Source organism: Procambarus clarkii, chromosome 18, assembly GCF_040958095.1.
Source record: "Procambarus clarkii isolate CNS0578487 chromosome 18, FALCON_Pclarkii_2.0, whole genome shotgun sequence".
NCBI lineage: Eukaryota > Metazoa > Arthropoda > Malacostraca > Decapoda > Cambaridae > Procambarus > Procambarus clarkii.
The window spans coordinates 14,079,279-14,092,789 of NC_091167.1; the positions used below are offsets into that span (position 1 = coordinate 14,079,279).

The 13,511-nt window shown below is 47.7% G+C and overlaps 1 protein-coding gene across 1 annotated transcript in view; it reads right to left on the minus strand.

Annotated features, from left to right (window-relative positions):
* The window catches only part of LOC123754691 (transient receptor potential cation channel subfamily M member 4), a gene marked incomplete in the record, with an annotated part of 261,293 nt that overhangs the window by 121,300 nt on the left and 126,482 nt on the right, over window positions 1–13,511 (minus strand). The window contains 2 exon segments of the mRNA XM_069326277.1: window positions 372–458; window positions 12,670–12,781. Coding sequence (XP_069182378.1) covers window positions 372–458; window positions 12,670–12,781 — 199 coding nt within the window.

Genomic DNA, 13,511 nt, shown 5'->3' on the forward strand with positions numbered 1-13,511 from the left:
TACAGTGCATAAGTAGATAAGGGTGCAGGGTGTCCAGTAGAGTGAGCTCAGAGTGCAAGAGTAGATGGGGGTGTAGGAAATGCAGCAGAGTGAGCACACAGTGCAAGAGTAGATGGGGGTGAAGGGAGTGCAGCAGAGTGAGCTCAGAGTGCAAGAGTAGATGGGCGTGTAGGGAGTGCAGTAGAGTGAGCACACAGTGCAAAAGAAGATGGGGTGCAGGGAGTGCAGCAGAGCGAGCACACAGTGCAAGAGAAGATGGGGGCTGCAGAGTGTATGGGAGAGTAAACACTGTGTGCAAAAGGAAAGGGTCAGGGGAGTGGAGAATTTGGTGGCAGGGAGGGAGAGGATGTCAACTAGGCTGGAAAATTCACCTGCAAAAATATGACTCTCTGCTATGTCTGGACGGTCCCAGAGCAGTGCCAAACCCAGCTGATCCAGCCGTGATGTCTGCTCCTCACCTGTGGATACACAGATTGTAAGTACTGTACAGTAATGCTGTCACACTCACACTTAAAACCTTTTCCTAACCTTAAATACCATTTCTCTCTCTCTCTCTTGATAAACACCGCCAAAGAATACCTGATCAACTGGGCTATGAATGATATACCAGATTGAGAGCAGCAGGACCTAACAGCCTGATGGATAAGACCAACAATCAGATGCCCTAGTCAGAGACTGAGCCCCAGGGGACATTGATCCTCGGAACTATCTCAAGATATTCTTAATGTAAAATATGTATCTGCTTTCTATTTATTATGTGTGTTTGGACTTAATTTTATTACCTTAATAAAACATTTATAGCTCCTGTAGTACAGTGGCTACATTCTTATCTCACATTCTTGGATTCCAGGCGGGACAGAAATGGTTGGATATGTTTCCTTTCACCTAATGCTTCTGTTCACATAGCAGTAAATAGTAAGTTAGGCAATTGTTGTGGGGTTGCATCCTTGGGAATGTTAGAAGTTTGACCTTTGGACCCTTGATACAAGCTTAAAGTATTTTTATACATAGGCTTCTTATCTCTGAAAAAATGAATATTTAACTCATCTCTGTTTCCCTCGCTGCACATGTTATCCATCATGGCTACACTCATTACACCAAGCTTCTGTTGTCTCTGCCTCTCCCTCTGTCTTTGCCTCCCCCCCCCCATTTCCCCTCCTTATTTGTTACATAGCTTCTTGTATCTCTATACTTAGTGCTTGCAACTGATGTCTTGCTATTTTCAAACAATATTGATTCTTGGTCAACTTGCATAACTGCTGATATCTGCTATGTATAAACTTGAAGAAAATTGAAGTTTATTTAGTTAAAATTACTTCTGCTGTCTCATCCATCATGTAATTATTATCACTCTTTTCTAGGGGGAGCCACTTCGGCTCCCGGGAGCTATCCGGCTGATACGAATGTATAAGCTTTGGGTATCAGTCAATGTGGTTGCAACCCGTTCTCGCAAATTCGTAAAGTCAATATTGACTTATTAACTACGTGCATAGGTGATATACTAAACATAATAGATACCCTTAAAAAGATTCATAGAAAACACCGACCTTACCTAACCTTGTTAGTATCTTAAGATAAGCATCTTATTGCTTCGTAATTACAATTATTACTTAACCTATACCTATTATAGGTTAGGTAATAATTGTAATTACGAAGCAATAAGATGCTTATCTTAAGATACTAACAAGGTTAGGTAAGGTCGGTGTTTTCTATGAATCTTTTTAAGGGTATCTATTATGTTAAGTATGTCACCTATGCACATATTTAATAAGTCAATATTGACTTATTAAATTTGCGAGAACGGGTTGGTCAATGTACATGGAATTCTAGGCCTACTGGGGACAACAAGCCAGAACCTGGCTCATTGTCCCCAGCCCCCTCAGAGGCCAGCCTGGCCTGCTCAGAGAGGCGTGAGGAGCAATGGCCTATAGACACACCTTATACCTGAATATGGTTTAGAAGTGCGCAATATCTGCCATCGACCAGATTGGGCACCCAGAAAGATAAGCGCCCCAAAACACGTCCCCATTCTGGTGAAGAAATGCTACCAAATGCCAAACAAGAGGATAGAACTCTCCATGAAGAAAAACGATCAAACGAGTGTGACATCTCGTTACCAACGTGCCGCTGTCTGCGTAACCCCCCTCCCCAGGATAGGGTAAGGGGGAGCCCCAGACCCGGACTTGGGGGTGTGGGTCGTTTCGGACTTGGTTTGGTCCGCTCCCTCTTGTTCTTACCCTGCTGTGGTGCTTTTTGGTCCCCCCCTCCTGCTTCTGGCTTCCAAGTGTTTAAAGGCTTCGAGGCAGGGTTCACCTGGTTTTGAGAGACTGGCAGTCTCGGGGGGATGCCCCTTCCGGGGTGGAATTCGAGTCAGTCCCTCCAGCCGTTGCGTATGGGTTTCACCAGTGGGGCCCCCTTCCTTAGTGTTTTTACGACTGCCCCAGTTTTTTCTTTAGAGGCTGGGGCTTTGGGGGACGATTCGGCCACGGATCCTGATGTGGAGCTTCTCGGGATTGGGGAGGAGGCTGACTGGGGAGCCTTGGGCCCCATTGGATCCCTCCTGGGCTTTCCTACCCTCCGAGTGGTGCTTCCTGTTACGTGGAGTGGGGTTTTCTTTTCCCACCTCTAAGTACGAGTAGATTTTTAGTGTCGGCCCTCCCAGGGTTCGGTTCCATGTCCCTTCGGGTCCGTCGGTTCCACCCTTCCTCTGGCATGTTTTTATCCAATTTATCCTTCAATCCTACTTCAACTGGATCTTATCTAGCCAATGGGCCCAAATGTGCCTCTGTGGCTTTGTGCATGATTCAAGGGTCTGGAAGGTTCCAGACTAAATTCCTTCCTGGGAAAAATAAAAAACCAGCGTTGAAGGTAATGAAACATCATTTTTTGGGTGAGCCCCGGAGGCTCCCTGGAGCTTATCGGGCTAATGTATGTCATATTAGACCGGGACATTAGCTAAGGAGTTCAGACCTACCAGGGACCAGTGCCAGAACCTGGCCCCTTCAGAGAGGTTTCAGGGAGCAATGACCCTGGAAACCCCCATGTGGTTGGGGTTTTCCTTATCTGCCATCGACCGGGGTTAGGCACCCAGAAAGATAGGCATAACAAAACAAACCCCACATGGTAAAAACTAAAACAAAAAAACGACCAGAGATGTAGAAACTCCCTACAATCCCAAGGAAACAAGCAAACAAGCAAATATCACACTTTACTGAAACGCCGATCGTCCGCACAGCCCTCCCTGCCCCGAGAGGGGGAGGGGGGCCGGATCTACTGCGCCGGCTGCCAAGCTTCAGTTCGAAAGCTAAGCTTCAACCAACGTGAAAAAAACGCCGACCAGTGGGAGGGAGGGTTGCCAGGGAGCCTCCGGGGCTCACCCAGAAAATGGCGTTTCATTACATTCAACGCTGGTTTTCTGTGGGGAGCCCCTACGGCTCCCTGGAGCTTCATACCCAAAGAGAAGGAAAAGAAAGGGCTGACCCGGGAGGCGGCCGCCACAAACTCTGCAACGCGAAGCCGAGACAACAGGCAGCAACCTGCGACCTAAGGCAACAAGAAACCCACAGGAGCAGACGCATAAAGAATGGGCGGCCAAGAACCTGTGCGACCCTCAAATCACTGTGCCCAAAATGAGCCCTAGACGTCACCAACACAGCAGCAAAAGCTGCAAACGTCCGAACAGCACGGGCGCAAGGACAGACCGCAGGCTGGAAGACTTAAAAACTCTGCGGATGACCTGAGAGACCCGAACCCTGAAACAGGAAACAAGGGGAACCGGATCAATCCAAAGCGCATCCCCAGACACGGTACGTAGGTAACGTAAAAAAAACACAACCGGACAACACAGGACACACTCCCGGTCGAACCAATCAAGCATCAATAACCCAAGAACCCCTCTGGAAAGCAGCCGTCTCGACCGTCGCCAGAAGGACTGAGAAAGGCTCCAAACGTTCAAACCTACCACCAGTGCCAAAGAGCAGAAACCTGAACCAAAGGGGCTACCACAAACTGAGGAGAAGATAAGAAGGCACCCTGATCAAGGACCAGGATGGCTCAGGCGACGCATGAGCAGGCCGGAGGTGAAACAAAACACGAGAAAGTGTACGAATTAGGGCAAATGTGACGTCCACCCCAAACGCAAGCTGGAGTGACTCCGCCAGCACCGCACAAAACGAGGCGACAGTAAGAAACATAAAAAAAACTGTAGTCCTGAAAACCAAAGAAAAGACAAGACAACTCGATGCGAAAGAGAAGACAACCTATGAAGAGCAAGAAAAAGTGCATAGAAACACCAGGAACGTCATACTGTCGCCGAGACGAAGCTCGCAGGTGGGACACAATCAACAAAGCCACCTGATCACCACAGAGATGGTGATACCCGCATCAAAATACCAGGCATGAAGAGCCAAGGAGAAGGCCGAACCAGTCACGTACAGGACTGGTCCGACCTGCCGAAAGAGGTGGAGCTGTGGGAAAATGCCCCGGGTTAGGACACCTATCATGCAGCGTCTAAAAAGAAAGCTGGGCCGGCCACCAAGGGACCATAAGGACTATTCTTGTGGGATGGGCTGCGCTGGCCTTGTCTAGTGGGGTCGGTGCTTGGGGGGAGGACTCGAACCCAGGTCCTGCAGAAGAGGACCCTGGGGCTGGGAAGGGGCTGACTTGGGGGTCTTGGGCCCCACTGGACCCTGCCTGAGGTCCAGAGGGGCCGAGACGGGGCCCAGGCGGGGTTTTCTACCCTCTGAGCAAGGCTTACTGTTACAAGGAGTGGGGTTTTCTTTTCCCCCCTCAGCGTACAAGTTGGATTTGGTGTCTGCCCCTTCCCTGGTTCGGTTCTATGTTCCCCTGGGTGCTTTGGGTCTGTCTTTCCGGAGGTTTTTGGCTTATCGCGTCAACCTGCTGCTGTGTGGGCGGCCCTTGCGGCAAACCTCCTGCGTGACCCAGATTATGCCTCGGCAATGGATCCTTCGGCTTTCAAGTTTGGGACTTCATTCCCTTTCTGGCTCCTTTACGAGGTTCCGGAGTCATCCTGGCTGGTGGACTGTCCTGTCTTTGCCTTGGAGGCTTGGCACTACTCCTGCCGTTCCCGCACACTTGAGTGGCAGGAGGCTTCAACGGTGCTTCAGGTTTTCCTGGGAGGGGGGGGGCCGAACTTGAGCACCTCAATGAGTACTTGTTTGCTCCTGCCCTTTCCTGGAATGTTGGTTTTGTTCAGCTCCATGTGCAGGTTCCCTCCCCCCTTCGGCGGCACAGGTGGCGGAGGACTTGCGCGCTCAGGGCCTTTTGGTTGCGGCCTTGCGCTTGTTTTCTCTCCTGGAGCTGTCTTCTGACTGGCTCACTGAGGATATGGGGGCGCTTGGGACTGTTCCTGGGTCTGGCGCCTTGGCCTCGGCGGCTCGCTCATCGGCTGCCTTGCTGAAGCTTTTCGCACCAATCTTGCGGGATGCGGTGGCTCTGTTTTATGCCTCCCAGCTCAGGTGTCGACAGACGGTGCTTGCCTCCTCTGTGGAATCTGCTTGGCTCTTAGGATGTCTTCCCCTTTTTGCCCTCTCTTGTTTGAGGCTTCAGCCATTGCGCAGCACTGTTTATAAAAATCTGCTCGGATGCGAATGGAACATTGTGTGAAAATTTCAAAGCAATCAGTGAAGAACTTTCAGAGATTAGCGGTTATGCACAAACGAACATTTCCATTTTTATTTATGTAGATTAACAAAAGATACACAAATATTACCAAGTAAATGTCCTACATTTGATAAACCTATACTGTTACAGAACCTCAGATAACTGATGATAATGATGATACTGATAATGTTTATTCAGGTAAAAGTACATACCACACAAGATGAGTTACAAACAGAATGTTAGATTTCTAGAAAGAACTAGTACATACATTGCCTAAAGCCACTAATACGCAATGCTTTGGGCTTGCGAACACGTGGGGTGCCAGATATAACCCGAAGGGGAGACAACGAAAGGGGTAGCACTGACGCCCCACAACAAAACTGTAGCAACGCCTCCCGCAGGACCGGCGCAAAGAGCTTCAACATGGCAGACGATGCCCGAGCAGCAGAAACCAAGGTGCCAGACCCAGAAACGTCCCCAAGCGCCTCTCCATCCTCCACAAGCCAATCCGAAGAAAGATCCAGGAGGGAAAAGAAATGCAGGACCGAAACCAAAAAGCCATGAGTGTGCAATTCCACCGCCACAAGTACAGCCGACAGGGAAGGAACCTGCACAAAGAGCCACCACGCACCAACATCCCGTAGAAGGGCAGGAGCGAAAAGACACTCATTAAGATGTGCAAAACCTCCCCCAGGAAAACCCGGACCACTGTCAACGCCTTGCGCCACTCAAACGCATGGGCTCGACAGAATGAGTCCCAAGCATCCAGTGAAAACAAGGAGCAGTCTGCAAGCCAGGATGAACCCGGAACCTCACAACACACCCGGTAAGGACAAGACGATAAAAACCCGAACGAAGAAGGAACCATTACGGAGGCAAACTCCGGGTTACGCAGGAGGTAAGCCGCAAAGGCCAATCGCACCACAGGCGAAGAGATGCGGGTAGTCGAAAACCTCCGGAAGACGGAACCGAAGAAACCACAGGGACACGGAACCGAACCCAGGGAGGAGCAGAACCCAAGTCCAAATCGTACGCAGAGGGGGAAAAAGAAAAACCCCACTCCTTGCAACAGTAAGCCCCGCTCAGAAGGATGGAAATCCAGGCAGGGACCAATGGAGCCCAAGGCCCCCAAGGCTGCTCCTCCCCAACCCCAGGAGCCTCTACTCCAGGCCCCGGGGCCGAGTCGACCTCCAAAGCCCCGGCCTCACAAGAAAAAGCCGGGGCAGCCAAGAGAGCTGGAAGAGAAGGGGTCCCACTGGTCAGACCCTGGAGCATCAGCCGGAGGAACAGACTTGAATGCCTCCACAGCTACCCCAGACGGGGCAACCCCCGAAACCGCCCAGGTCTCTGAAACCTCTAACCCTGCCCTGACCCCGAAACCTTCAGACGCTTAGGGGCCGGAAGCAGGAGGGGGGGGGGGGGGAACAAAATGAACCACCGAAGGGGAAAAACAAGGGGGCGTGGACGAAACCAAGGCCAAAGCTACCAAAATCCCCAAGTCTGGGTCCCCGACACAATGCGGGGCAGCCTCGGGGCATCCGGAGCGCGACAACCCGGGCGCGTTGCAACAACCTACCCTGCAACGCGCAAGCTGCCTGCACCCAAGGGAATTCAACAGCAGACTGGGTGAATGGAGTCACGAACAAGCAACAAAGCTCGCAGGACTCAGGGTCGAATTTGTCACCGAGCCAACAGGCAGCATGACGGAGGCAAAAACAAGGAGAGTCACCCTGAAACAAAGGGACAGAGCAACCCTCAACTCACACAAAGCGAGTGGAGACGCAAGGGTCTCCACTATCGGACCCAAGAGTCCCCATGGGGTTTCCCAGGGCCCCTAGATTGGGTCTGCTAAGGGTTATCCCAGACAGGGCACTGCTAACCGGCGCCCCAAACTACCAAGCAAACTGCTAAAGCTGAACCCACGGGACGACGTGTCCACCTGTGAGGGCGAAACAGGGGGTGCCACCACACAAACAACCCTAATATAAGGGGGGGAGAGGGAAAAGCAGACCCCCTACCAGGGAAAAACAAAATTAAAAGAAAAACCACACACGTGGACGATGTACCCAGAGGGAACAGAGCCAGCCGTTGTTAAAGGTGAAAACTAGCTATGCAGTACCCTGCGCCCCACCAGTGCTATAACTACCACTTACCCCAAGGTAAACAAGGGAGGAAAACCCCCAAACACTCGGGGCGGCCATATGCCAAGCAGCGAAAAGCCAACAGAGGTAGACCCAAGGTGACTTCAGGAAGGCAACCCCAAGCCCCAAGGGCAGTACTTACAGGGCACTCACGGAAGGTGACCCTAAGCACATGCAGCCCGAGTACCTGAGAAAACTACTCCCAGCTCACACGACCACCGTAAGAGCAGCACTGAAAACAAGTCACAGCACTGAGACAAGACTGGAGCTGGAGCCACACGACCATGCACTATCCCATCAGCCAAGGAACTGGGGCAGGGAGCACCGGTGCGGGGGTCTGGGGCTCCCCCTTCCCCCTCCTGGGGAGGGGGAGCTGCGCAGACATGCGGCGCGGCTCATGTGACGTCATGCTTGTTTGTTCATTTTTCTTGGGGAGTTCTGTCCACTCGTTTGTCGATTTTCGTTGTTAACCAGAATAGGGGTTTGTTTTGTGGCGCTTACCTTTCTGGGTGCCTGTCCCGGTAGATGGCAGATATAGAATGCTCCAAATCACATGTGCATTCTATGGGCCATTGCTCCCCGTGCCTCTCTGAGGGGGGCCAGGTTCTGGCTAGTGGTCCCCGGTAGGCCTAGAACTCCACCCACATCAACTGATGCAAAATAGTTAGGGTATTCATATCGGCCATGGATAGCTCCGGGGAGCCATAGGGGCTCCCCCAAGAAACTTTTTTTTTTTAAACAGCGACATCTGTTGGACGTAAGAGCAACACACCCTGTAACCTCCGAAATTTCTTCATCGATTGCTTTGAAATTTTGATAACGTTGCATTCGAATAGGTGCATCTTTTTATATACCTACTGTATAGATGCCAGCCCTATGACAGGTAAAAACATGCGTTTTTGAAAAATGGCGCCATCTGTTGCACATAATAGCAACATGCACGCTATACTTTGTATGTTACAATTCTATTTCAATGTTTCTGATTGCATTGATAAATTTTATTTTCATAGATTTTGATTTATTTTCATTTAGATTTATTATTTTGTGTGAATTGCATTGGAATTGAGCTGTGTTGTTTACCATACCATTCATTTCGTTAGTTTATTTTTGTATTTTTTCATATTTTCATTTCATTTTTTAACTGTTTTTCTTATACTGTAGACACTCGATTATCTGTGATTCGAATATCTGGAAAACACCCTTATACGGCCAAAGTCGTGATCGGATAAAGTTCTCAATATCCGGCAAAAATGTCCATAGGAGCCAGAAAATTGGGTGTTCGACTGGATAAAAAATCTGGGCTGGTTAACTTGCTGCTGACGTTGCGCTATCTGGACAGTCAGCCGGACAAGCAGTGATTTGTCTGGATACGAAAGCCAGGCCACAGGCCGTACCGTATTAATCCCATACGACTGTGGCTCTAGCCACATGGTGTTGGAGGGGGTGGGGTGGGTGGGTCGTGTCCCGAGAGTGTGAAGCGTTGGGAGGGACCACCTAGGGGGGGATAAGGCGGATGTGGAGCAGCCTATACACTACAGTACAGGAATTACCATTAGTTTTAGAATAATTTATCACAGCCAAAAACAAAAGAAATACTAGTAATAATGTAATAAAATATACCATACAAGTTTCCTAAAAACAATTTGCAAAGGCTGAAGTTTCCTTAAAAAATATTGTGATTTTTTTTCCTCCTGGCAGCCTATGCAAAATGCCTTCAAGCCCCAAGTGGACCTGTCCAGCCCTGGTCAAACCATGTGCTCTCGTCCCTCGTGTTATACCACAGTGTCTCACTATTAGTGAAATATTTTTTTAAATAACTTTTTTATTTTCATAGTAACTTTCCACATTTTTGGCCAAGACTATGTCTGGTAGCAGCATCAATCGTTCTGGAGTGTCAAGAAGAAGAAGGTTGTCCTAACAATTAAGGACAAGCTACGTGTTATACAACTTTGTGAAAATGGCCGGTCTACTTCAAGTGTTGCCAAGGAATTTAATATAGGCACTAGTACTGTTTCTGATATAAGGAAACAAAAAGAGAAATATCTGAAATACATTTCAACCAGTGAGAGTGAAGGTGCAAGCACTAGCAGAGGGTGTGGTAGAAAAACTTTGAAAAATTCTATGCATGTACAGTTGGATGAGGCTGTGTACAAATGTTTTGCTCGGCACCACACATCTGGCGTGACAATTCGCGGCCCAGAAATACAAAATGCTGCAAGCAGGTTTGCTGCAAGCCTTGGAATAGAGGATTTCCAAACTAGTGAAGGGTGGGTTGCAAGGTTCAAAGGGAGGCACAATATTGTGAAGAGGAAAATTGTCGGTAAAAAATTGAGTGCAGATACTAGCAGTGTAGAACCAATTAAACATAAATTAAGAAACATACATTTTGTCAAATAATTTATATTCTTATCAAATTTATAATGCAGATGAAACTGGGCTGTATTAGAGGAGTTTACCAGAAAATAACTATAGCTATGAGGAGTGAGGGTTGTGTGCCAGGCCGTAAGGTTAACAAAGACAGGCTATCAGCCATGATGTGTGTGAATGCTGATGGCACAGACAGAATTACGCGTGCAATTGTTGGCAAATCAAAGAAACCAAGAGCCTTGTAACATTGCTTGGACAGACTGCCAGTGAAATATACTTCAAAGAATGCATGGTTTACACAGGAGATCTTTCTTTCCTGGTTTCATGATGTATTCTGCAGGGAAGTTCGTGACTATCAAGTAAAGAAACTCAAAGTAAGGCCAATTGAAGTTCGGGCTTTGCTGCTGCTTGATAATGCACCTGCCCACCCCAGAATTGACACATTAACCTCAGATGATGGCAAAATAACGTATGGCACTTCCTCCTAATACAACCTCTCTCATCCAGCCTATGGATCAGGGAGTTATCTGTGCCACGAAGAGGTTGTACACCAAAAAGATGCTCAAGGAAGTTTTGGTGGTCTTACCTCTTCCGGAAGATCTTTAATTCGGTGTGGATAACAGGGGCTAAAAAAAAAAAATTGAAAATTTGAAGAACTATACAATCAAGGAAGCCATCTATAACTGGGCCAAGGTGTGGAGTGAAGTAAAGGAATCGACTTTGAAGAATTTCTGGAAAAAACTCCACACGTCTACAGTCAGCAATGAGGAGGATGAAGAAATTGATTTTGAAGGATTTACAGATGAAATCCATGGAATGTTCAGAAATGCCGGCAAAAACTTAGAAAGACATGATGTGGTTGATTGGCTTGAAAAAGATGCCAATGACCCAGGATATGGTGTGATGAGTGAAGATGAGATTCTCCAGTCTGTTACTGGTGAGGTCGAGGAAGATGAGGATGAAGAAGGCAGTGAAGAACCAACACCATTGACCATGAAATACAGTTTACTCATGACCTATGTTGATGGATTAATAAATTTTTCATCCAGTTGTGCTCATCCAGAAGTTGGAAACATGTATCAGTACCTGAGGCGAACCAAAGCGCTGATCATACAACAGGCCAATGAGCACAGAAGGCAATCTAAACTTGATTCTTATATGGTACGAAAATCAAGCCAAACGCCTTCAACCAGTGAGGCGCCACAGGCAAGTCAAGCGCCTTCAACCAGTAAGACCTTACAGGCCTCACCCAGTGAGGCTTCAGCAGCTGGCAGTCAAAACTAACTTTGCTTAATGAACTGTACAGTAATTTTAAGTGTTAATTTTAGTGTTGTGTTAGTATAGGTTACGTAAATTGTCAAGAATTCTTAACTTCAAGATGTGTGGCATCAATCAAGAAGACGAACAACAACAAGGTAAGTTGAGGTTTCTAGTTGAATATTTAATAATTATATGTGGCAAGGCAATTCAAATTATGTTGTTTGTAGTGTAAAAATAGTTGGAAATGGTCACTTTTGGACTCAATTATCCGGAAGTAAAGTACTATTATCCGGAACACGTGATTATCCGGCTGGGGGTCCTTCCCATATAGTCCAGATAATCGAGTGGAGACAGTATTTCAGTGATGGGAACATCAGATCACTCGATATCCCAATTTTCTGATCGGAACATCAGACCATTTGGGAAGGCATCGAACGAGGGAGTGGGGAATGGTGGGGATGACGAGGGGACGGAAGTGAAAGATGGTGGGGAGGACAAGGAGACAAGGGAGGGGGTAATGGTGGGGAATGATGAGGGGGCGGAGAAGTTTGGGATGGTGGGGACGAGGGGATGGGGAAATGGAGAATGGTGGGGAGGACAAAGGGACAGGGGAGTGGGGCATGGTGAGAAAGAAGAGGGGATGGTAGAGTGGGGAATGGTTGGGAGGCCGAGGAGACGGGTGAGGGGGAGGAGAATGGTGGGGAGGACTGGGGAACAGGGAAGGTTGCTGTGGCTCACACCGCACATGCGTTGCTGAGCCACAGCAACGCGTGGCCGGGTAATGCTAGTTTAATAATAAATATTGAAAAAATCAATTGAAGCCATGAGGAGGATTTGAACCTGCACAATGAGTACTCCCAAGTGCACGCCTTAAACCACTGAATCACAATGTGCATAAGTAATGAAACCGGGGATTCAAATGAATTTACAAAGAGTCTCTGGTGTTGTATAGGAAGAACAACTGATCCCCCTGTATCATACCACGATATAGCTATTGGCTGCCACATTTTATCTATACTGTCACTTGTCTCGGTGTACCTTTCCTACATTTCTTATTACAGTATAAATCCATCCCCCTGCCACAGTATACCTATCTTCCAATACTTACCCCTTTATGTTATCCCATTGCATAGCACAGTATATTTATCACATCCATTACTAAAGTGAATATATCCAACATCTCACACCACAATGGTGGGGTGATATCCAACATCACCACAATATATTCCATAAAAGAAAATTATATTTAATATAATAAATATTATGTAAGTATAGGTACCTGTGAGCAGGGCATACAGAATATACTTGTCCATGCCCTCATTGGAGTTGATGTCGAAGATAGTGATCATGTTGACCTTCTTGCAACACTCAATCAGCAGGTCTGCACATCTCTGCCAAGAGACATCTTCAGGTACAGCAAAATACAATACATATATACCAACTTTGTGATAAAATTTCTAAACACTTTCAATACCTAACGATGAATAAATATTAGTTATTTCATTTAAAACTGCCTTTGCTGACATATGTTTAGGGAATTTTCTGCAGGGTGCCACCAGTGGCTCCCTGAAGCTATCTTGCTATTACTCCATAAAGGTCACATCTGTTGTGAAAGTTCTGTCCTCTATGGACAGTAGTAGTTAATTTTGTGTGAGTGAAAGAAAACATGGCAACCATTTCTGTCCCGCCCAGGAATAAAACCCAGGAACTTCAATTGTAAATCGCAATAATGAAAGATGGTAACACTCAAGTCCTATACGAAATCTACATTTTCTGTGGAGAGCCCCTCTGGCTCTCCGGAGCTTACCAGGCTTATATGTATGTATTAGATTGTGGCATCAGTCAATTCGATTGAGTTCTATGACTCAAAAACCAGTGTTGAATGTAATGAAACGCCATTTTCTGGGCGAGTCCCGGAGGCTCCCCGGAGCTATCCAGGCTGAATGGATATGTATAACTTTCTGGCATCAGTCAAAGTGCTAGGACTTTTTGCCTACCGGGGATCACGAGCCAGAACCTGGCCCCCTCAGAGAGGCACGAGGAGCAATGGCCTATAGAAACCCCCTTGTGATTGGAAGCATTCTACGTCTGCCATCAACCGGGACAGGCACCCAGAAAGGT